The sequence below is a fragment of the Puma concolor genome, chromosome B4 (genome assembly GCF_028749965.1).
Source record: "Puma concolor isolate L17-30 chromosome B4, mPumCon1.1.hap2, whole genome shotgun sequence".
NCBI lineage: Eukaryota > Metazoa > Chordata > Mammalia > Carnivora > Felidae > Puma > Puma concolor.
The window spans coordinates 18,056,832-18,083,178 of NC_141673.1; the positions used below are offsets into that span (position 1 = coordinate 18,056,832).

General features: G+C 36.8%; 1 protein-coding gene across 5 annotated transcripts in view; it reads right to left on the reverse strand.

Moving 5' to 3' along the window:
• Positions 1-26,347, reverse strand: part of HCFC2 (host cell factor C2) — a 50,483-nt gene that overhangs the window by 22,017 nt on the left and 2,119 nt on the right. For all 5 annotated transcript variants that reach the window (XM_086712496.1, XM_086712495.1, XM_086712494.1 and 2 more), the window contains exons 3-12: positions 25,037-25,197; positions 17,430-17,638; positions 16,543-16,627; positions 14,775-14,881; positions 14,477-14,665; positions 7,538-7,705; positions 6,941-6,993; positions 5,290-5,467; positions 916-1,119; positions 276-349 (exon numbers count right to left, since the gene is read on the reverse strand). In XM_086712496.1, coding sequence (XP_086568622.1) covers positions 276-349; positions 916-1,119; positions 5,290-5,467; positions 6,941-6,993; positions 7,538-7,705; positions 14,477-14,665; positions 14,775-14,881; positions 16,543-16,627; positions 17,430-17,638; positions 25,037-25,197 — 1,428 coding nt within the window. The remainder of the gene's footprint in view (positions 1-275; positions 350-915; positions 1,120-5,289; positions 5,468-6,940; positions 6,994-7,537; positions 7,706-14,476; positions 14,666-14,774; positions 14,882-16,542; positions 16,628-17,429; positions 17,639-25,036; positions 25,198-26,347) is intronic.

The window sequence follows — 26,347 nt, forward strand, 5'->3', positions numbered from 1 at the left end:
ATGTGGATTCACGTGAGAGTAGGAATGTATCTACTGTGTGAATCTTTTAATAAAATTGGGACCACAGCATATCTCTATTACTTTTTATGCAGCTTTTTTTCACTTAGTGTATACTGTAAACATTTTCCTATTCAAGCCTTCATTTCTCAATCTATGTCAAGTCATTACTAAAGGACACTCAAGAATCTTCTCATGAATTCACGCTGAAGTTGCTCAGCATTTAAAGCATACTTGGCCACCTGTAAACACAAGTGATCTTCAGGTCACGTACTTACAGAAAATGACATCGCTGTGGCCTGTGTTTCCACACGGCTGATCTTAGTTGCAGGCAGGGCACATGTATCATCAACTAAAAACCAAACAATTCATCATATAAGACTTACATGATCACTTATCAAACAGACACATTAAAATATAATTTATAAACATAAAAAAATAGCCCCAGGGAGAAAAGCACAATAATTAGAAATATGGACCCTCTAACTCAAATTCATTCACAATGTTCATTTCTCAAGGGTTTGATGGCCAGCTAGAACTTCAGAGAACGTTTACCAAAGATGAAACACAATTCTTATAGCAAAAGAATGAAACGAGAATTTATAAAATCAGAAATCTATCAAGCTGGAGGAATTGTTACCCCATAGTCTAAAGAATAAATCTTTTCTATGGAAAAAAAATTTGCTGAATACATTCACAGTAGGAAAAACACATTCTGAACGTATTTTGGTGTGTGCTGATTTAAATATTTTATGGAAGGCAGAAGAGTATGTTATATAATAATTTTAATTGGAATGTTTTATCTGTTTATATATAACTCAATCCAAGATGAAATGCAATTCCCATCTAAACAAGTAAGTTTGATGAATTTATATACACAAATGGTTCAAAATACAGTATGTGAAACACATTTCAAACCTTCAGATTTGGTACTGAATGTTGTTAGTGAAGTTTCATCTTTAACAACTGCCCCATTTGTACTGGATGATTCAGTTTTAATGGTCTGCTGGGTTACCATAGTTTGTGCGCTGGAAACAGAACTGGATACAGAAGTTTCAGGGATTACTGTTCTTAAGTCCAGGCAACTACTTAGAACACCTATATTTGCTGAAGTATGAGGACCTAAAATTAAAGCGAAAAAAACAATTATTAACATAACGCCTGCAATAAATGTGCTATCTTATTATGGTTCTTGTCACACGTTCTTGGTATTTCAATTTTAAAAATCATAAACACAGGCACTGCAAATGTCATGCATATGAATTAACCATTAGGCTAAACATAAAATGTTTAGAAAAATAAGTGGACTACAGGGGCACCTGGGTGGCTCAGTCAGTTGAGCTCTAACTCTTGATTTCGGCTCAGGTCACGATCTCAGTTTGTTGAGATCGAGCCCCATGTCAGGCTCTGCGCTGACAGCATGGAGCCTGCTTGGGATTCTCTTTTTCCCTCTCTCTTTGCCCCTCTCCTGCTCATGCACTCTCTCTCTCTCTCTCTCTTAAAATCAATAAATATTTTTTAAAAAATAAAGAAAAGAAAAATAAAATAAAATGTACTACATAGATAACAGATGTCTAACTTCTCAGGTCCTTCTTCCATTCTAAACACTGAATCATTGTTCTTGGACTCTTCTAAATCATAGATCAAATGCCTTGCCTCCCACTTTAGGGGAAGAAACAGAAGTCATCAGGCATGAATGCCTTGAGTTTTCTGCCTTCTTCTGCCCTAAACTAGAAACACATTTATGATTGGGCCCATCCTTTCTATCTTCTCTTCCATTTCAGAGGACGAACTGACCTCTTTCCAGAGGAAGGATAATCAATCCTCCTGTGATCCTGGTTCTATCCCTTCCCCATATTTTGGGACCCTCTTTTATCAATCATTTCTTTCTCTTCAGGGTTTTCAGATTCTTTTTTCATTAGCAGTTTTTGGCGCTCAGTCCTTAAACATTATCAAGTGTCTCAAGCAAACAAAACACCCATCTTCTTTGACCCCACAAATCTTCTCCAGTTGCCATTACCCCTCACTAATTCCTTCAGAGCAGTCTCTACTTCCCTGACCTCCTCAAATTTGGTTTCTACCCCTCTACTCTAATGAAATGGCTCTGGCAAACGTCAATGATTTCTAAGGGATGCTTTTCAATTTCCACTTACTTGACCTTTCTGCAACATAAACAATGCCGACCACATACTCCTTTTTTGAAGTTGTTTCTTTCTATGACTTATAATTACTCATTCCACAATATTTTTTATGCTTATTTATTTTGAAAGAGAGAGCGAGAGAGAAAGAGAGAACAAGCAGGGCAGGAGCAGAGAGAGAGAAACCCAAGTGGGCTCCACGCCATCAGCGCAGAGCCTGAGCAGGGTTCCATCCCACGAACTGTGAAATTATGACCTGAGCAAAATCAAGAGTTGGATGCTTAACCAACTGAGCCACCTAGGCACCCCTCACTCCACAATACTGAGGACTTACTATTTACCAGATATCGTGCATGCTTCTACAATGGTTAAATAAAGCAGGCATGGTTAATACTTCATGAAGTTATAATCGTGTGGTAGAGAAACATGCATACACAAACTGAGATGACCACTACTGAGAAAAAAAACAGGACACCAATCTACTTGGTTCTTTTCCTGGCCTTTTAAGAACCCCTTTTCAATCCCTGTAGCTGGCTTCTTCTCTTCAGATGACTTTTAAAAAAAAAATTTTTTTTCAACGTTTTTTATTTTATTTTTTGGGACAGAGAAAGACAGAGCATGAACGGGGGAGGGGCAGAGAGAGAGGGAGACACAGAATCGGAAACCGGCTCCAGGCTCTGAGCCATCAGCCCAGAGCCTGACGCGGGGCTCGAACTCACGGACCGTGAGATCGTGACCTGGCTGAAGTCGGACGCTCAACCGACTGCGCCACCCAGGCGCCCCTTCAGATGACTTTTTAAATGCAGGTGTTCCCAAGCCTTCTCTTTTCTCCATTTACATATTTTCCTATGTTTTCACTACCATTCATAAATCATACATCTCTCAAATACATATATCCTGGACACTGCCAGGTGCTAAGAATCTCGCAGTGAACAAGTCAGATAAAGTCACTGCTCCTTGTGGGGCTTATATTTTAGTTACCTTTAATTTCTAAATTTATACTCCAGCCAAAAATTACCACCTAGACTCTACACCTAAATATCCAACTGCCAATTAAAAATCTTTACCAGTATGTTCCTCAAGTGTCTCAAAAACACTAAGTTCAAAGTTGAACTTACCTTTTTCCCAAATCTGTTCTGGCTCCTATATTTCATTTCTTGATAAAGAGTATCATCACTCATTGAATATACAACCAAAAAACTGGGAGTCATGGTAAACTCGTTTTTATTTCTCATATCCAACCAGTTTCCAAGGCTAGTAATAGATGTTAGTTTCTAAAACTCTCAGAAATGATATATTCTCTCCTCTCCATTCCACCCACTGCTTCAGTCTCTGGTTATCTCTTAGAGTCCTAAAAGAACCTTCTACGAAGCCTCCCAATCATTTCCTACTCCAGTTCTTCTGATGGTGAGGCCAGAGTGTTCTTTCCAAAACAACAATAACAACTAACCATGTCACTCTTCCACTTTTGAAACATACCAGCTACTCCAACCTACAAAGAAAAAGGTCCAATCTCCCCTTGTTAACCTGAGATTGGGTAGCCAATCATTCACAGATTTGAATGTCTACGATCTGTCAGTGAAACTGTCGCTGTACAACCACTCTGGTTTTCCCATTTGTTTCGTACTAATTTTTTCTAAACTGTCTTACAACATACGATTTAGAGTACATTAAGATTCTGAAATCTCAAAGCTCCTATTTGTTTTCAAGAGCATAAACTTCTTTATAAGATAGACACAGAAAATCACTATAAGAAAGAAATATAAATTGAGGTCCAGGACCAGGCTTTTATAATTTTAACCAAATGATTCCACCTGAAAATCAATAAAACAAAAGTGCTCTCCTTTTGCACAGGTGATGAAATAAGGAAAAATTACAGGAAATTATTTTCATTGAATATTCTTACCTACCACAGACTCATTAAGAAAAATGGAAATAAAGGTGTGCCTGGGTGGCTCAGTTGATTAAGTGTCTGACTTTGGCTCCAGTCACGATCTCATGGTTCATGAGTTTGAGCCCCACATTGGGCTTTCTGCTGTCAGCATGGAGCTCGCTTCGGCTCCTCTGTACCCCACTCTCTCTCTGCCCCTCCCCCTCTTGCACTGTCTCCCAAAAATAAACATTTAAAAAAAATGGAAATAAAAATAATATTCATCTTGTTAAGTTTGTATCACTGAAGAGGCATTAGATTTATATCAGCTGTCATGACTTTCTCAAATTAAAAATAAAGTCACATTTCTTTTCTTTCTTTCTTTCTTTCTCTCTCTCTCTCTCTCTCTTTCTTTCTTTTTTAATTTTAGAGAGAGAACACAAAAGTGAGGTAGGGGGGCAGAGGGAGAGAGAGAATCCCAAGCAGGCTTCACGCTCAGCCTGGAGCCCAACACAGGGCTTGATCCCACAACCCTGGGATCATGACCTTGGCCGAAATCAAGAGTTGGATGCTCAACCAACTGAGCCACCCAGGCGTTTCTAAAGTCACATGTTTCTATGTCAGGGACATCAGAATGAGATTTATAAAATAACTTTAGATACTGAAATCAGATACAATGTATCTGAAATGGCATCAGAATATTCAAAAGAACTCATTTTAAATATAAGGATCACCAAAGTACAAGCTGTCGCATGAATGTAATCAACAGTTCTCATAAATGAACTATCTTTCTGAGGATAATCCAGTTATTTCCTAAACAAATATTTACTAAATGACTACTATTAACCAAGCATGGATCTGGGTGCTGAGGAAATAGAGATGAACAAGAAAACCCCTGCCCCAAATAGATAATTTCAGATAGTTCTAAGTGCTAAGAAAATACAGTAATGTGGCTAGTTTATTATTATTTTGAAAATGGATCAAAACCATAGAACATTTACTTTTTCAGAGACTATAATTCCCTATCGTTATTATAAAAAGCTTTGGCTTTACTTAAAGTGCCATCTTTGAGACACCTGAGTGGATGAGTTGATTAAGCATCTGACTCTTAGTTTTGGCTCAGGTCATGATCTCATGGTCTGTGAGTTCGAGTCCTGTGTTGGGCTCTGCACTGATGGCACGGCACCTGCTTGGGATTCTCTCTCTCTCTGCCCCTCCCCTGCTCACACTCTCTCTCTCTCTCTCAAAATAAATAAACATTTTTAAAAAATGCCATCTTTATACCTTCATTTTTCCTTAACATATCCACAACACAACTATTATGATTAGAAGTATTAGTTGCCATAGATGGATGTAAAGCAGCATTAAAATCAGTTGATGCTTTGAGATCTGGTCTGTTTTTCACAGAAGTTCCTTTCATAGGTGTATGTTCAGTTTTTGCACTGTTCGTTGTATCGCTGATCTATAAGAAATAAAACAGTTTATTGTAGCAAGCAATGTTCAGTTAAATAGAAATACATGTGAAAAACAAGCAAAATAATTTACAACTTGAATGCTTTTGAAAATAAGTTTACCAAGATATAAAACAGTTTAAATTATACACTTAATTTGTATAGGATTATTCTTTAAATTTTACAACAGTTTAAAAAACCCATTTCCTCCCTTAATCTCCATTCTCAGAAGACCAGTTATAAAGGGGAATAGGAGGGTATATTCTGAGGGGGGGGACCCCAGACTATGTTTTATGAGTGGTAGTTAGTATGCAAGTAAATATGTATGCAGCACAGGCGACAACAACAGAGCTACTGAGTTTAACACATTTGTCCAATTTTCTTAACAAAGTCAACATGGATTTTAAAGACCTGATGACTCCTAAAAATAAAATCTCAGTTCAAGCAAATGAATTATTCTATATGACTGAGTTTCCAAATAGATATCAAGATTTAATACATACACGTATCAATATTCTTTGCCATTAAACATTTTTAAATAGCAGTCTCTTTAATTCTGTTTTTCTTTGCCTTCTTGTACACACTATAATGAACACATTTAAACTTTTTGATAATTCAGGTCATCAAGGTCAACATCAGTTACTATACAGCAATATATATGGGTCTAGTGAGCCATAAAAGTTACCTGGCTTCATTCAAAAACCCCAATATTGCTGCCCCCTTCTACTTACCTGTTTTTTGTGACTTTTCTGTCTCCATTGTCAATTATAACTTCTCATGGCTCTAGGATATTTGTCCACAGCAGCCATGTTCAGAACACGTGAGCTTATCCCTACATCACTTCCCTTGAAACGAATCTACTGTATATGCAGACAGCAGCTTGCCATATAAAACCAGTGTAAATCCTAGTGAGCTTATTCATTAGTCTCTACAGATTCCTACTGTGAAGCACTTCATAAACAAGAAATAACCTCACAAACATCAGTGTTCAACTTAGCAACTCATATTCTTTGGCCAATGAAGTACATAGTAAAGAAATATATTTCATATGCATTTTTGAAGTACATCTTTAGAAACTTAAAACAGGAGTGTGTATGATACTTAGAAATGTCAAAATACAGATTTCAAGACACCGTAAGTATAAATTATAATGGATTAGCCTCTGATGCTGTGTGCAATGAAGGTAGACTTTAGTCTCCTGGTTAGGGGTTCTCAATCCAGGCCAGTGCCACAGTGCTCTATGGAGCTTTTCCTTAAAACCTGAGTTACCTGGGCATCATCCTAAAGATTCTGATTCATTAAATCTCAGGAAAGGCTTGGGATTCTGTATATGTTTGTTTGTTTTTTAATCTCAGAGGTGATTCTAATATGCAGCCAGAGTTAAGAACCTCTGTCCTAGGGTAATATGCTACAAATATTAATAAAAATTGGGACTCTAACCATAAACATTCATTTACCATCATAAATTTTTGTTTTTAACTTACACTGTTAGGAACGGTGCTATTACTGCCTGGTCTGTGAGGGTCCATTCTGACTCCTGTAGGAATGAGAAAGTTCAGACTGACATGCTCTAAATTAGCTTCAATAAAATATATTACAATCAAGTATTTCTGAAAGTTATGTATTAAAGCTTAAAAAGTAGTATCTTTATCAAAGTTAATCTATTTTCTTAATAGTCTGCTTACTGGTTGATTGAAATCCTTTCCAAAAGAACATGTAAAACGAAATCTGCTTTTACTTTCCAAGTGCCTATTACTTTGAATACTTGTTTAAAAAGCTGAAATATTTATGAAAGCTAATTAAAACCATCTCCTGAAGTCAGGTAGCATGTCGAAACAAGGAAGTACATCAGAGTGAACTGCAGAAAAAACATTCTATCCTATGTGTCTATGCGTTCTACCTACCACATCATGATGGGAAGACAGGCAAGTTTCGGAACTGAAATGCAACATATTTGATTAACCAGGCAGAAAACATCACATCATAACATTTTTAAAACTAGGCCTAATCACAGGCTTTCCTGTAGTCACTTTTTAAAAAAGCATCTGAACATGCAAGCTTCCAGGTGAAAATTATGTTACCTTGTAGATTTGGTGCCAGTGAGGAATCTGATGATGCAGTTTGGTGTGGCAAGTCTGTATTCAGCTGCAAAAGATAGCCCTCAACTGTAGGCACTTCATCCCATTTGACGTGGAAAGAGTTGGTAGTGGCTTTGATCAGCTGTACTTGTGATGGTGCCGGCGGTTTCTCTAAAGAACAATATTGATATTATACTTTTAAGTTTCAAATGTATCAAGAGTTTGCTTGTACAATTTGTGTGGGCCTGGGGCTCTGAAAACATCAGCAATGAGTATTTCACCTGTTTACCCACAGGGAGATGTATTCAGATAAACTTAGCTATAGTAGGTCGAATGAAAACAGTTTGGGGTTCTGGTCCTACTTATTTATTTAATTCCTTATACAAATAGAGAGAAAAATTCCAAGCCATGTGAGTCACCAGAATCAGAAAGAAATATTTAATCCCAGAAATGGGGGCAGGGCACCAAGTATTTTATAGTTAGAGCTACATTATTTTACCTATGTAAGTTTTTAATTTAACGAGCCAATTTTCAGCCAATAGCATACATGTTAGAAATACTGTCAGTGCTAGCAAATATGATTTGGACATGATATTTTGGGAAAACACAACTTCTTGAAGTTAATACCCTTTTATCAAAACTTGTACTACCCCAAACAGGTAACTACTTTGATGTAAAATATTACAACATTTCCAAAACAAGTAACAATCATAGGCTTTTAGAACTAGAAAGAAGGATCTGAGATTATTTCTACAATATCCTTGTCCTCTTTTTGTTTACCTACCAATTCAGGGAACTCACAATTCCTAAGGGAGTACATTCCATCTTTGGACAGTTACATAAGAAAATTTAGTCTCCTAGTGAGTTGATATCTATAAGCTATATTTTAATCATTATAGAACATGTCTGATATCTATCTTTTTGTATCTTTTAGAGAAGGGATCAGCAAACTGGCTGGCTTATGGGCTAGATCCAGTCTATGACTGTTTTTGTAACTAAAGTCTTGTTGAAACACAGCCATGCTCATTTGTTTATGTATTAGTTATGACTGTTTTCATTCTACAGCAGCAGAGTTGCATAGTTATAACAGAGACCATACGCGGCCTGCAAAGCCTAAAATATTTACTATCTGACCCTTTACAGAAAAAAACTGATGACTATGATTTGGAGGATAAGTAAGCCTAGTTCCTTCAACTATTCCCCATGTAGATTCCTCCATGATCCTATTCACAACCCAGTTTATTTATGTTTCTTAAAGACAACCCACATAAGGAAACAAAAAGAAGACAGGTCCAAGAAGTATACTACTTACACAACAAAAGCTTACATGAAGAGAAAATAGAGAAAACAGAAGGATGCACATCAATGAAATAAATCAAGAAAATTCCCAGAACTAAAGAACATGAGTGTACAGACTAAAAGGGCCCAATGAGTATTCAACACACGGGGTTAAAAATAGATGCACCAAAGCACATCACCATGAAATTTAAGAATAATGGACACAAAAGTCCCAAAAGCTATCAAAGGTGAGGGGGAAGGTCACATTTAAAGAAACAAAAATCAGGGGTGCCTGGGTGGCTTAGTTGGTTAAGCATTCGACTCTTGGTTTTGGCTCAGGTCATGATCTTGCAGTTAATGAGTTCGAGGCCTGCATCGGGCTCTGTACTGACAGTGCAGAGCCTACTTGGGATTCTCTCCCTCCCTCTCTCTCTCTGCCTCTGTTGCATACACTCTCTCTCTCAAAATAAATATGTAAATTTAAAAAAAAAGGAACAAAAATCAGAAGTGGTTTGGGTTTCTCAACAAAAACACTAGAAGCTTAAATACAATATAACAATGCTTTCAAAATTCTGAAGCGTAAGGACATCCAGTGTCGAATTCTATTTCCCTGCAAATAGCCAATTAAATGGAAGGAAGACTGAATATATTTCCAGACAATGCAAGATCTGAAAATAAATTTATCTCCTATGCACTCTTTTCCTGGGATGTGTTCCACAAAAAAAGAAAAAGTTAACTAAGAAAGGGAAAAATACAGGAACTAGAAACAGGGAATCTGGCACAGGTGAGAGGCAGAAGATATCTCCAGGAAGATGATGAAGGGAGACTCCAGGATGATAGCTGTGCACGATTTGTGGAGCAGGAGAACCATGCCAACCATCCCAGATTGGAGCAGGAGATGGTTCTTGTCTTTTCTTTTTTTAGTTTATTTATTTATTCTGAGAGAGAGTGAGAGAGAGAGAGAGCGAGCACGAGCAGGGGAGGGTCAGAGAGATCATGACATGAGCCGAAACCAAGAGTTGGATGCTTAACTGACTGAGCCACCCAGACAAGGAGCCCCAGGAGAAATTTCTTCAAGATGATGAAATATGATAGAATATATCTGATGCATCTAACCATAATGAGAGAAGATTTAAACAAATTAAAGAGTATGGACTGAATTGGTGGTAAATACATACAAATCAAAGACAAACAAAAATGACAATTATTAATCCATGGCATGGCTCGCCTGTGAACAGTGTTTATATGGTCATAATGTAAACAATGACTACTCATCTAACAAAATTGCTGCATAACCATATTGAGAGAATGAGGGTAGGAAAGGTATAGAGCAGAGAAGCAAGGAATGGTGGGAAGAAGAGATAAATCCTTAACTGTTATAGTAGAAAGTGATCATTTTATGCCTAAACTGAAAAAAATCAAAGTAATATATTAATGTTATATGGAAATATGGAAGGAAATCCCAAAAGGATTGTTTAACAGAGTTGAAAGCAGATGCTTGTGAAGCAAGGAAAATGAGAGGAAGGTGGGAGCAAAGGACTATTTTTAATAAAAAGCCTTATGGCATTATTTACTCTTAAATGCTATCAAATTCACAAAGATTAACTATAAGTGAAAAAAAGCAAGATGAAGAGCCCTCATTTCCCCAGTTCCCAAAATTCATGCCAACTTATCAAGAGGAGAAGCAAAATCTAAATTCCAACTTTATGATAGTAGCCATGATTACTTTTAAATTGACATCATCTAAGGTTTATGGAAAAACTGGCCATTCAGAGCCAGTAATTTTTAATCTTTTAAAAGTCACAGATCGCTTAGACAATCTGCTTCAAGTGATGTATTCACTACCAAGAAAAATTTATACACACACATTTTTTCTTCCAATCTCAGGGATTGAAGTTTATCCTTGGACTTCAGGTAATAACTCCCAATTTCAAAGATGCAACAGTAAGTTGGATTTCCTATATTCCTTTCCCGCTTGCTAGTATGTGCTTCTTCCACACAAAGCATTTAGTCTCTAACTTTGTTGTTCAATTTATTATTTTTTCAATTATCTTTTTTTATTTTTTTAAATTTACATCCAAATTAGTTAGCACACAGTGCAACAATGATTTCAAGAGCAGATTCCTTAATGCCCCTTACCCATTTAGCCCATCCCCCCACCCACAATCCCTCCAGTAACCCTCTGTTTGTTCTCCGTATTTAAGAGTCTCTTATGGGGGCGCCTGGGTGGCTCAGTTGGTTAAGCGTCCAACTTCGGCTCAGGTCATGATCTCACGGTCTGTGAGTTCAAGCCCCGCGTCGGGCTCTGTGCTGACAGCTCAGAGCTCAGAGCCTGGAGCCTGCTTCGGATTCTGTGTCTCCCTCTCTCTCTGACCCTCCCCCGTTCATGCTCTGTCTCTCTCTGTCTCAAAAACAAACATTAAAAAAAAAAAATTTTTTTTTAAATAAAAGATTAAAAAAAAAAAAAAGAGTCTCCTATGTTTTGTCCCCCTCTTGGTTTTTATATTATTTTTGCTTCCCTTCCCCTATATTCATCTGTTTTGTCTCTTAAAGTCCTCATATGAGTGAAGTCATATGATATTTGTCTTTCTCTGACTAATTTCACTTAGCATAAATCAATTATCTTTTTTTAAAGTTTATTTATTTATTGAGAGAGAGAGAAAGAGAGAGAGAGACAGAGGGGCAAAGAGAGAGAGAATCCCAAGTAGGCTCCGCACCAGCAGCATGGAGTCCAATACGGGACTTGAACTCATGAACAGTAAGATCTATGACCTGAGCTGAAACCAAGAGTTGGATGCTTAACCAACTAAGCCACCCAAGTGCCCCATCAATTATCTTAATTTTTTTTAATTTTTTAAAAATGTTTATTTTTGAGAGAAAGAAAGACAGAGCACAAGTCAGGGAGGGGCAGAGAGAGACGGAGACACCGAATCTGAAGCAGGCTCCAGGCTCTGAGCTGTCCGCACAGCCTGATGCGGGGTTCAAACTCACAAACCACGAGATCATGACCTGAGCTGAAGTAGGATGCTCAACCAACTGAGCCACCCAGGCGCCCCAATGTTTATTTATTTTTGAGAGAGAAAGAGAGACAGAAACAGAGTGTGAGTGAGGGGAGGGGCAGAGAGAGAGAGAGTGAAACACAGACTCTGAACAGGCTCCAGTCTCTGAGCTGTCAGTACAGAGCCTGATGCAGGGCTTGAACTCATAAGCTGTGAGATGATGACCTGAGCCGAAGTCAGATGATTAACCGACTGAGCCACCCAGGTGTCCCTCATCTTTTAGATAACACTTTGGCATACTACTGTATCCTTCCAGAATTTTCTATTTATACACTTAAAAAAAACCCTGGAATTATAGATATGTTTTATAATCTGCTTTTCTCATATAACAGTGCACATTACATCATCTCCAAATCTGATTCTCCGCTGGCCTCCAGACTTCTTTGTTCCTCAACGACTTATTTGATCTCCTTATTTCAAAGTTAGCATGGTCTAAATGGAACTCTTAATTTTCTCCCCAAGCCAGTTTTCTCCTCAGTCTTCTCCAGCTCAGTAAGTGGAAATACCACCAAAATTATTCAAGCTAAAAACTTCATCCTCCTGTCCTTTCTGTCATATGCCACCCCCAATTCATCAGCCAGTTCTGTCAACAAGAACTCCAAAACATATCCTGAATTCAGCCACTTCTCTGCATCTCCACTGGCACCACCGTAGTCTAAGACTTCTCTGACTGCTGTGAAAGCCTCCTAACTTGTCTCACTGTGTGCACCTTTGCTCACCTCCAATTTATTTTCCACGCAACTGCAGTGGCCATTCCAAAATGTACATCAGATCACGACACGTCTCTCCTTCAAACTAATAAATAACTTACCTTTGTACTTTATAAACAATCTAAACTCTACCATGATGTTTGAGGCCCTACAAGATCTGTCCTGTGGTCACTTTTCTAACCTCCATCCCTACACTCTCCTCCTTCACTGGGCCCAAACGAGCCACGCATTCCCATTTCAGGGCTCTTGTACTTGCTGTTCACTCTTCCTACAGTGTTGCTCCCCCAGCCTTTTCCACGGATAGCATCTTCTCCCCATCTGGATTATATTCCAAATGCCATTTCATACTTTTCTAACTACCCACTCCAAAGTTAGCCCCACCCCTCTTTACTCCAGTGCCTCCCATTACTATCCCACTGGTCTTACTGTCTTCACATGCTTACCAGAAATGGAACTGATTTTGTTAATTTGTTTGATTAGTGCCCATCATCCCCCTGCCCTCATACTCTCTAAGAATATAAGTTCTTTGACATCAGGGACATTATCAGTCTCTTTCACTGCTGTTGCATTTCACTTCTCAGCATTTAGAACAATTTAGAACAATTCCTGGTATACAGTATCAATCAATAAGTATTTATTAAAAAATAGATGAGTTCCATATTTAATAAATTTGTAGTGTTGTAATACTTTTTAAAAAATGGTTTTACTTTGGAATACTTTTAGATTTACAAAAAAAAAAAATGCAGAGTGCCCATATATTCTTTATCTTTACTCAGTTTCCCCTAATGCTAACACATTTGTCAAAATTAAGAAATTAACACTGGAATAATAATGTTAACTAAACTACAGACCACTCAGATTCCACCTATTTTCTATTTACATTTTTGTTTGTTTTAATCCAATCTAGGGTGTACCACCTTGCATTTAGTCATCATATCTCCTTAGTCTCCTCCAATTTGTAACTATTTCTCACTTTCCTCGTTTTTCATCACTTTGAAACTTTTTTTAAAGTGCATATCCATTCATTTTGAGAGAGAGAGAGAGCAGAGGAGGGGCAGAGAGAGAGAGGGAGACAGAGAATGCGAAGTAGGCTCCACACTGCCAGCACAGAGTCCTATGCAGGGCTTGATCTCATGAACCATGAGATCAGGACCTGAGATGAAATCAAGAGTCCAACTCATTGCTTTCAAAGCCCCCCTCATCACTTTGAAACTTTTATTTAAGAGTATTGTTCACATATTCTGTAGAATGTCTAGAATGTCCCTCAATTTGCGCTTATCTGATATGTTCTCTCAGAGTGGGGTTATAGGTTTTGGGGTAATACAAAGGTGAAGTTTCTTCTTATCACATGATATGAGAAGCAGGGATAAATGATATTAACATGACTATCACTAGTGATATTAACACTGATTACTTGATTAAGGTGGTGTTTTCCAGGTTTCTCTACCATACAGCCACTGTTTTTCTCTTTTCATATTCTATGCTTTGGAAGGGAGTCACCATATCCCAGTCTACACACTCAAAGAGAGGGGCTCTCGTGGGCACCTGGGTGGCTCAGTTGGTTGAACATCCAACTTCAGCTCAGGTCATGATGTCGTGGTTCGTGGGTTTGAGCCCCACACTGGCCTCTGCACTGTCAGTGCAGAGCCTGCTTGGGATTCTCTCTCTCTCTCTCTCTCTCTCTCTCTCTCTCTCTCTCTCAAAATAAATAAATAAACTTAAAAAAAACCTCTCATGGAGTGAGAAATATCTACTCCAATGTAATATTTCTTCCATTCATTTTTAATTATGGAAAAGAGAGGCAGTGGCATTTACAGTAAGTCTTAAGAGACAGACAGTGCTCAGGTATTTATTTACCTAAAAGAAAATTCTATTCGTTAAATACTCTTACCTACCAGTATCAAGATACCAAAGATCCTTGCAGCAAACTTGACTATTCAGTGCTTTTTTGTAGCCATCTCTTCCACTCCAAAAATACAATCGAGTGCCAATTGCAACAGCACAGTGTCCAGCTCGTGGTCTTGGTCTTGAATTTTTTTTATCTTCCTGAGAATCCGATACGAGGGTGGTCCACTCTGCTGTATCTACAAGACAGCAATAACCATGACTACAGTATTGCTCTTAAATAACAAAATAACAAGAACTCTTTTATTAATAAATTTTATTTCAATAAGTAGCTCTTAAAAGACTTACCCAGATTTAGATAAGAAAATGAACTAGTACATCTCCATTCACAATCATGAGGTGAAGTCTCAATATTCTCCCCCTTATGTGGAACCCATCCACCAAAAATGTACATCCTGAACAACAAAAAGAGAGAACATAAAGTGGCTGACTTTTTTTTCTAGAGCTTTACTTTTTTTTTCTTTTTAGATTTTCAATGCTAAGAATAGACTTAGCTTAAACTTACTTGTTTAGACTTAAACTTACTTGTTTACTCAAAGCTTCAGGACTATTAACTCACTTATTATGGTCAAGGTAATGGGAATAAGATAATGAATAAAGCAATCTTCTCTGAAGAGTTTACAATTCTATGAAGCAATACAGAATCAAATTATTTGTCTCTGGCAAGTTACTTAAGTGGAAAATATTTCAATTCTAATACATTTGAAAATCAATACTATTTATAATGAGTGAACCTCACTCAGAAAGATAGGCAAATGATCTATGATATCCAAAGTCAAATTTAGAGTTGTATGCATACAGTAACCAAAGAAGATTAAGTTTCTTATAACTTTGGTCACTGATATCACTCAAATAAAAAACTTTTGGGGCACCTGGTGGTTCTGTCAGTTAAGCGTCTGACTCTTGATTTCGGCTCAGGTCACAATCTCGTGGTTTGTGAGATCGAGCTCCCCGCAGGAGCCTGCTTGGGATTCTCTCTCCCTCTCTTTCTCTCTCAAAATAAATAAATAAACATTAAAACAAAACAAAACACAAAAAACCTTTAACTATGTCCCTCGGGCCCCTAAAGGTTCTTGAGACATGCCTAATGACTGCTTGAAAGAGAAAGGCTCATCAGGCAGAGCTTCGGGCCGATGTGACGGCATGCCAAGTGGAGAAGCTCTATTTTATACCTATTTTCTATATTAGAGTTCCAGTGGAAAACCACATTTTATAAAAGGGTTCTGAGATTTTTTAAAACGTACCTATCAGATTTTGTTTATGGCTATTTTTTAAAAAGAACTAATGAGGTTGTAGCTGTTTCCTAAAACATTACTTTTAAGGTAAAGCCCCTACACAAGAAAATACTTAATTAAATTCTATTTACACAATAATGCACAAGTAAGGGAAATTGCTGATGATAGTAATAGCTAACCTTTATGGCGTACTCCTTATGTAGCAGGCACTGTTTGGAGCATTTCATATGTATTAATCCATTTAATCCTGAAGGCAACCTCGTGAAGTAGGTTTTATTATTGACTGTATTTTATATGTAAGGAAAGTGAGGTATAGACAGATTAAATTTCCTTGCCCCAGGTCATACAGAACAAGTACCAAAACTGGAGACGTGAATTCAGGCATCTGGTTACAGAGTTTACGGTCTAACCATAACTCTATCCAAAGTTTAACCAGCGAGTGTACATTCTGAGTACATACCTGAGTATAAGTCAAGTACTACCAAAAATAAGTAAAACGAAACACTGAGTTAGGTGTGTCAAACCTGGCAACAGAGAACAGATCTGTTCCTCAGATGCCTATGCCTCAAACTTAAGTAAATGTACTCTGTGCAAGGAAAGCACTGTGACGAATGCACACAAGTATAAGAGACGGCATGACAAGAAAATGCCGAAGTATTTTAGCCTCTGTAGGCTTATTATTTTTGCTTCAGGAAACAAACACTATTAAATTCAATAATCTATTCCTAAGAACTTGGTAGCACCACTCTTCCCTGTGTGTGTCTTTCTTAAGTTGGTTAAAAAAAAGTGAAAAACAAAAAAACCAGAAACCACCACCATACTTGTTTCCTATAACACTGGCTGTGTGAAGGCTTCGTGGAAGTGGCACCGTCCCTTTAGTTTCTGGTTTTGACCACGACATCGTTTCTAGAAGTAAAAATTAAGTATATTAGCAATTTGGTCTAATAATAGCAAATTACCTCAACTTGCAGAATCTTAAAAAAAAAAAAAAAAGGACTTACCAAAAAGAAGCAAAACTGTTTCAAAACCATTACTTGAATTTCATCTTAAAATGAGCATTTACAGCCAACATAAATAGCTAATTATAGTAATCTATTTATACTTGAACGTTAGTGTTTGAAATACAGAGGTGTATTTAGGGTGCCACCAATTTTGAATTAAAACCAAATTAGAGATTTTCACATTTGAAGTAAGAGCACATTGTGTAGAAGATAGTCAAAAGCGAGAGGCACACCTACCTCCCAATCACTTCATTCCTAGGATCCTTTTAAAAAGAGCTAACTAGCCCAGGATTTTTCACTGACCAGTAATAACATTACTAATGCTACATTTTCTGTAGACAGAGTAACCATATAAATTTGATCATCCCCAACTGGGACATTTTACAGAGTGGTAATTGGTACTACTGATAGTTACATGGGACAATAAGCATTAATCAGTCACCTTGGACAAACCAGGACATATGGCGACCCTACTTATAAGGAACACAGGAGAGTTACGGCCATAAACCAAACATTCATTTGTTTAACTTTATTGATCAGCAACCACTCACGTCACATCTCACCTGTTCCAGAGCTGGCTACACGTGCTTTCTATAAACCTAAGTGTGACTCGATAAATACTTTAACGAAAATATTTTTCAAAGGATTTTTACATTTTCCTTTATCAATCAAAACCAATTCCTGAGTCTGAATCAAGGTAAGCTTACCTAAGTCAAGTTGCCATAGATCATCCAGGCGAGCACCACACATTCCACCAAAGACATACATTTTAGGACTTCCAGAATCTTTTTTGCAATATATCACAGCTGTGTGGGATTCTCTTGGAGAAGGCACAATCCCTTTAGTCACTGGAATGCTCCAACCCACAACACCAGAACCGTGCTGTAGCTCCAACTCATAGAAATCATTTAAATATCTAGGATATCATGAAATAATATTAAAACATTAACAGAACATATATCTTCTATTTGATTTTTGTTTCTATTTATAAAGATAAGATATGCTTACTATGAAACATTCATTTAGTACAGAAAGGCATTAGGAGAGCAAAAACCCCTTCCTCATTTATTCACCACGTATTTACCAAAAACTACCATGCACCAGGTACTCTTGCGGGGATCAGCAGCAAACAGAAGAGATTAAAAAAATTCCTGCCATCATTTAACCAACACTCACATCCAAGACAACAACTGTGATGGTTTGAAAACATAGCCACAAATTCTCTGACACTTCCATTCAGGAGGTAGTTATGTCTGTCCTCACCCTCAATTCCAGGCAAGCTGTGACTGCTTCAACTAGAGTGTGGTGATATGACACTATGTGACTTCTGAGGCTTGGTCACAGCCAAGCCTTGGTTCTGAGGCTGTGACCAAGCCTCAGAAGTCACTATAAAATACTTGTTCTTGGAATCCTGAAGCATCAGGTAAGTCCAACTAACACAAATCTGAAGCAGCATACATAGGCATGCAGCATGACGGCCCCAGTTCAGTCCATCCTTCAGCCATTTCCATTGAGGCATCAGATGTGGGAGTGACCATTCAAGCCTTCCCATCTCAGGGTCTAGCCATCACTGCTGTGTCCTATCTTAATTCCTGATGCACAGAATCCCTGAGCATAATGTTATTTTGCATCACAAACTCTTTGGGGGTTTATTACATGGTACTAGATAACCAAGACAATCACTGTTGACAATAATTGGTAAATACCCCCTTTTGTTTTTTTAATTTTAGAGAAAGAGAAAGCGTGAGTGGGGGAGTGGGGCAGAGGGAGAGACAGAGAATCTTAAGCAGGCTCCACGCTCAGCACAGAGCCCGGGGAGCTCAATCCCATGACCCTGGGATCATGACTTGAGCCAAAATCAACAGCTGGATGCTCGACCAACTGAGCCACACAGGTGCACCAGTAAATACCCTTTCTGACCCCCCTTTCTGTATGGATCTCCACATATGCATAAATGAGACATACTACAAATGTTGCTTTGTAACTTTTTTCTTTTAAAATTTTCACTCTATAATGTCATAGCAATGCCCTGCATAGCTTTTTTTTTTTTTTAACTCTAGAAACTGGCATAAAACTTCTCATGCGTGACATTGATGTTTTCAATGTTTTGAGCAAAATGACTTTTATAGGAATATATTTCCTATCAAATTATTACTCAAATAAGAGGGCAAAATCAAAACACTTTAGGAGATATAAAACTTCAAAGTGTAGCTATATAATTGTTTTGGGGGAAAAAAAATGACACTAGATGCCATTTCAGAAAAATGAAAGAAATGAAAGAAATCCAAGAAAGAATACGCTGAATAAGAGAAATGGCGGTACAAAGAAATCAGTGATTTATAATCACATTTAAATTTATGTTTATAAGTGTGGATGTGAGGTCTAAGCAAACAGTAAGACTAACCAAATAATTAATTTCTTAACAGTATTATAATTTGGAATAAGATTCAAAAATACATGGAACATATGGGAAAATAAGGGTAAGTAAAAGAAGGTAAAGACAGTAATCTACTCTCAAAGATGACAAGATCTTCTCAGTTTAAATGTGTGTAATAATTTCTGAACAACTAACAGAAGCACAGAATTAGCACATATAACTTTCAAATCATTAAGAGGAAAGAAGAAAACAGTACATCAAGAAAAAGTAAGGAAAAGGAAAAATAAGCAAAGCAGTGTCAGTCTATGGAAAACAGTTAATAAGATGGTTAGGGAAAAAAAACACTACAGTACAAAACCATGTCAAAAGAAAGACAAACTATAAAAAGAAATTTGGTACACATCACCAAAAAAGATAAAATTTTCCTAATGTAAAAAGCTCCTACAAGATCAATATTATAACTAATCACACAATAGATACAAACAAAAGGATATAAACTGACAGTTCACAGAATGAGAAATAAAAACTGTATAAATGTATATGTATACACACACAGAAACACATATACAAACACATACACAAATGTTCAACCTCATTACAATTTTTAAAAATCTTGCAAAGGCAGGAAAAGGCAGGGAGCTGGAGGTAGAGAAGCAACAATAAGCAGAATAGATGGAAAACATAAAATAACAAAAGTAGGAAAAGACTTCCCTATTAAGAGACAAAGTCTCTTGGGGGCAGGAAGCGTGTAGGGGAAACAAAGTAAAAGAACCCTAAATCCAGCTATAAGCAAGTAACAGCAATGATAATATTAAAACTAACAAGTGATGTGGCATAGACTTACACAGATCTGAATGGGTACCAGCCAGTATGCTGTACCAGCTCATACTGGTTGTTAATCCTATTTAAAAAAGGTAAGTCTACAACAAAATAATACACACAGGCTGAAAATTAGATATACAAGGAACAAACCACAAACGCACAATCACACTGGGAGATTTTAACATGTCATTCAGAAGTTGATCTCACCTAGACTCACAAAACAAAAAAGCTTAGAGTAATAATTTAAAACATTGATTTAATAAAGAACCTAGTCCCCAGGGCCCCTGGGTGGCTCAGTCGGTTGGGCGTCCGACTTCGGCTCAGGTCATGATCTCACGGCTCGTGAGTTTGAGCCCCGCGTAGGGCTCTGTGCTGACAGCTCAGAGCCTGGAGCCTGCTTCAGATTCTGTGTCTCCCTCTCTCTCTGCCCCTAACCCACTCTCATTCTGTCTCTGTCTCTCTCAAAAAAGAGACGTTTAACAAACATTAAAAAAAATTTTTTTTTAAAAAGAACCTAATCCCCAAACAGTCAAGAACTTACAATCTTTATGAGTACCTACGGAACAATCACATATACCACATATACCACAAAGACAATCTCCAAGAAGGAAAAACCCCATACACCACATATTTTTATCACAATATAATAAAACTAGGTATTAGCAACAATAACAAAAGTTTCCATTTGGAAACTAAACTTTTGTGTCAAATTACTTTTCGGTTAAAGAGAAAATAGGGGCGCCTCGTTAAGCGTCCAATTCTTGATTTCAGCTAAGGTCATGATCTCACAGTTCATGAGCACAAGCCCCACACTGGGCTCTCTACTGAGTGTGAAGCCTGCTTGGGATTCTCTCCCTCTCTCTGCCCCCCTCTCTCTCAAAAATAAATAAATAAACATTTTTTAAAATGTAAAAAAAAACATTAAAATTAATGACAATAAGAGCACTATATATCAAAACCTATGGAATATGGCCAAAGCCATAACCAGAGAAAAATATGTAGCATTTATTTGAAAATAAATGAATAATCATTCAAATTACTAGAAGTTAGAAAAAAATTAGAAAAGGCATCCAAACTATTAAAAGTTTAAAAGAAGTTAGAAAAAAGGAAAAATGTAAAGAAATGGAATACGGTTAAAGAAAATAAATGAAAAAGAAAAATAATAAAACTAAAAAGTGGTTCTTTGAAAACAAGTAATATAACAAACCACTAGCGAGTCTGGTTAAGAAAAGAAAACACATGCATTTAAAAATGAGAAAAGAGCAGATATAGAGATTTCAAAGAGATACAGAGAATTGTCTTACAGTTTTTTATCAATAAATATAAAAATCTAAATGAAATGGGTGATTTTTCAGGGAAAACATAAATTACCAAGTGACTCAAGAGAAAGTAAAAAATCTAAATAGATCAATAACTATAAGAGATATTTGAAAAAGAAGTCAACGATCATCTTCCTAAACTGTACCAATCTCAATTATGGGAAATTTCTACTAAATATTCAAGAAATTATGTTAGTTAAGCATAATAAAAAATGGAGAGCTTCCCATAACCTCAAAACACAGCCCTGGTTATGTTCTCAGGAATAACAGAACCCTGATACTCAAATCAGATTAGAACAGGATCTCACTACCCCAAATAAAAACACTATAGGAAAAATCACTAGTGAATACAGATAATATAAATGAATGTTAGCAAAGTGAATTCAGCAAAGTATGAAAAGAACACTGTAATGCAACAAACTGGGGGTTAACTACAAATAAAAAGATGACTCATTTCAGAACCTAACAATATAATTAACAAAATTAATGGATTAAAGGAAAAATCAGTAAGTTCATTTCCACGTCTGAAATGAATACAAACATCCATTTTTGGTTAAAAGGAGAGAAAAAAAACCAATTAGCAAACTAGAAATTAAAAAAAAAAATTTCTTTAACCTCACCAAAGGCAAATACTAGAAACCTACAGCAAAGATAACAAGTAATGATAAAGGGTAAATATACTAATGAAACAGAATACAGTCTTGAATAAGAGTTGGCAAACCTTTTCTGTAAAAAGTCAGACAGTAAATATTTTAGGTTATGGAGGCCTTCAGGTCTGTCACAACTACTCAACTTTGCTCTTTTAATATGAAAGCAGCCAAAGACAATATGCAAATGAATCGGCATGGCTGTGTTCCAATAAAACTTTATTAACAAAGAAAGATAGCAGGCCACATTTGGCCCATACAGTGTAGTTTGTAACCCCTAGTCTAGAGAATTTAGAAAAAGACCCATTTAAATGAGGATTAAGATATGACAGAGAGGGGCGCCTGGGTGGCGCAGTCGGTTAAGCGTCCGACTTCAGCCAGGTCACGATCTCGCGGTCCGTGAGTTCGAGCCCCGCCTCAGGCTCTGGGCTGATGGCTCGGAGCCTGGAGCCTGTTTCCGATTCTGTGTCTCCCTCTCTCTCTGCCCCTCCCCCGTTCATGCTCTGTCTCTCTCTGTCCCAAAAATAAATAAAAAAAAAAAAACAAAAAACAAAAACGTTGAAGATATGACAGAGATAGGACTTCAAATCAGTGAGGAAAAAAATGGCTTATTTAGTAAATGGTGGTGGGAGAATTAGAAATCCATTAGGAAGGAAAAGTAAAAATCTTCATACTAGTCATAAAAATATATTCTAAATCTATAAATATTTGAAACATAAAGAATAAATCTGTGAATATATCAGAAAAATACAGAATGTACTAGAAATTATAGAAAATATAGAAAAATAATTTTGGCATAGGAGAAACTCCTAAGCAAGAAAAAAAAAAAAATCCCAGAAAGCAATAAAAAAATATTGTCAAACCTGATAAGATAAAAATGAAACTCTTTAAAAAAAAAAAAAAGGTAGACAAAAGACATGGAAAAATATTTGGAATGTAAGAACAAAATATATAAAGAGCTCCAAAGAATCGATAATAATAATAATAATAATAATAATAATAATAATAAAACTGAAATCCACAGAGGTATAATTAGAAATGACAAATGAGGGGAGCCTGAGTGGCTGAGTCAGGTAAGTGTCTGACTCTTGATTTAAGCTCAGGCCATGATCTCACAGTGGTGAAATTGAGCCCTGCATTGGGTTCCAAGTTGCTGGGTGTGGAGCCTGCTTAAGATTCTCTCTTTTCCTCTCTCTGCCCCTCCCCTGCTTGCATGCTCTCTCTCTTAAAAGTATATAAATAAATAAACAAAATACATACATACATACATAGAAATAACAAATGAATTTGGCAAGGTCACAGAATTCAAACTCAATATACAGAGAACAACTGTGTTTCTATATATTAGCAATAAACCAATTATATTTCTATACACTAGCAATAAACAATCCAAAAATAAAATTAAGAAACCAAATCTATTCACGTCATTGAAAAGAATAAAAAAATTAGGAATAAATTTAATAAGATCAGAGCAAGACACACACATTTAAAACCTCAAAATATTGCTGGGAGAAATTAAAGAAGATCTAAATAAATGGAGAGACATTCCAGGTTCCTGGGTTGGAAGACTCAATATTAAGAAGATAGTAATTCTCCATAATTTTATCTATATTTTTCACACAGTACCTACCAAATTCCAGCAGACCTTGTTGCAGAAATTGGCAAGCTGATGCTAAATTTAAATAGAAATGCAAAGGACCCAGAATAGCCAAAACTCTCTTGAAAAAGCGTAATAAAATCTGAGAGCTTATATCTTCCAATTTCAAAACTTACTACAAAGCTATAGTAATCAAAACAGTGTGGTACCAGCATTAGGCTAGACATATAGATCAAGAGAACAGAATGGAGAGTCCATAAATAAATCCTTACAGTTATGGTTCATTGATTTTCAACAAAAATGTCAAGCACAGAACACACAGTTCTGGATCGCTGACTAACAGAATGTGAACAGAAATGAATCTGCTTTAACCAGAGGCTTTAAAAAGCATTGCGTCTATTTGCTCCCTCAAGCTGCATAAACTTGAGAGGCATGCCCATTATATATAATATATACAATATAACCTAAAAAAAAAAGCTGACTAATAAATGTTAAAAGGAAAAGATTCTAAAAGATGCACATCAACTTGAATTATGTTTGCCTCTGTTGGAGGACAGTGTTGTTGAGAGAAAGAACTTTATATATTTTCTAATTTCTTGAATTTTTACAAGTGTATAACTAAAACATCTATTTAACTTAAAAATGAAAAAGACATGTGCTAGAAGTAGAAGTATCTGGATTAGTATGGTAGGATAAGTTTTTCTTCCCTTCTCCAGTTTCCAAGTTCTCTGTGATGTTTTAGTATGTGTTATTTTTTAAAGTTTGAAAAACCAAAAAAGCTAAGCCTCTAACATCAATGTAATGTAGATACTATGCTGATGACAACCTGAAAGTGTCAACAATCTTATTGAAAGATTGATGCCAACAATCTTATTTAGCCATTATAATGACACTGAAATGTTAAGTATTTAATCAGTCCCATTTCACAGTCAAGGAAAACAGGGTTAGATTACTTCCACTAAAGGACACACATGGTAAGCAGTGAATCAGAAAACAGTCTTTTGGACTCTAAATCTCCAAATCCTGAGTGCTATGACAATGTGATCAAAACACTGTGATCAAAACAGAAAAGAGGTAGTGATAGTTCTGTTTGGAGAAAAGAGGAGAGGATTGGTTCACAAAGTATTTGCTTGTATGAACCACCTTAATGGCTTCCTGTATGAAAAATGGATATGATGGCCTTCATCTTGTAGTGAAATTTTTTGTCACCAAATTCCTAGAGACATCTAATTTGAAAATAACCATTTGTTACTTTTTATTATCATTTATGACAACTAAAATACATCATGACTCAAAACATACAAAGATGTTGCTATAAGCAGTTATATTAGTATCATTTAATAAGATGATTTCTGATTAGAAAAGGCATAGTTTTGAAAACAGATACATACTCCAGGGACTACGGAAAATATAAGTGCACCCAAATTTGTTCACCGTTAGGTTCAAATGCAAAAGGCTAAGCTTCATCCCTTTTAGTAATTAAAAATGAAAGAAACTAAATGTTCTTAAAAGTCATAAAACAAACATTTGGTCTGAAAAAGAATCAGCATACCTGGGAACATTATTGTTTGAGTCTTCACTTTCATTTGCCAGACCACCAAACAAATAGCATTTGTTACCATATAAAGAGAAGCTATGTCCAAGCCGGGGACAAGGAGGTAAACCAGAAGAAGGGGGGTGGGGTTTCACTTTTTTCCATAACCAACGACTTGCCTAAAAAAGAGCATAAATACAATCAGGCAAAATCAGGAAAACATTCCTATATTGTCAATAGTATAACATCATACCAATACATTTTAATCGAAATCCAATTAGAAGGCTCCAATAAGCTATCCTGGGGACAAATGACAAGTAAGCAGATAACTTCTGGAACTAAAATAAACACTGCAATAGAAATTCAGTCTACTCTTCCATATTCACAGCTTTTCTCAACAGCAACCTAATAGTAAACATGATGAATAACTCAAATGCTAACAGTTTCAAAATATTTTCCAAATGAAAAATTAAATATATATAGCTTTAAGAGTAAACATAATTTGGGGCGCCTGGGTGGCTCAGTCGGTTAGGCGTCCGACTTCGGCTCAGGTCACGATCTCACGGTCCGTGAGTTCGAGCCCCGCGTCGGGCTCTGGGCTGATGGCTCAGAACCTGGAGCCTGCTTCCGATTCTGTGTCTCCCTCTCTCTCTGCCCCTCCCCCGTTCATGCTCTGTCTCTCTCTGTCCCAAAAATAAATAAACGTTAAAAAAAAAAAAAAAAAAGATTAAACGTAATTTATACATTCTTACTTTCTGAAATTAGTATATATTTCAACCTTTAAGTATGCATAAAGGTCATTTAACAAACCAAACTCCAAAACTTATACTCTGGCCATGGATGCTCTATTTATCTAAAATGATTTGCTCATAAATAGGTATAATTCACCCACATCTGTCAATTACCAGATACCCTCATGATAATAGCCCTGTGAACACAGGCACAGTTTGGGAATAAAAGTCAATTAAGGGCTGTCAGAGAGGGCTCTGAGTGCGGTTTAGGAAAATCAAACATAAAAGGACATAAGAAACTGTCTTGTGTGTGTGTGTGTGTGTGTGTGTGTGTGCGCGCGCGCACGCGCGCGTCTGTGAGCATGTGCACATATACTGCCAGGGGGGAAAAGTGATTATTAGTGTAATGGTAACAATTTCTATAACTGAGCAGAGTTTTTGAAAATATGGTCTGGGGACCAGCAGTAGCACAGGGGAACTTGGTAAGAATTCAAGGGGGGAGGCCTCACATCAGACAATACTGATTCAGAAACTCTGGGAGCAGGGCCCAGCAATCTGTGTTTTCAGAAGCCCTCCAGATGCTTCTGTTGCTGCTAAA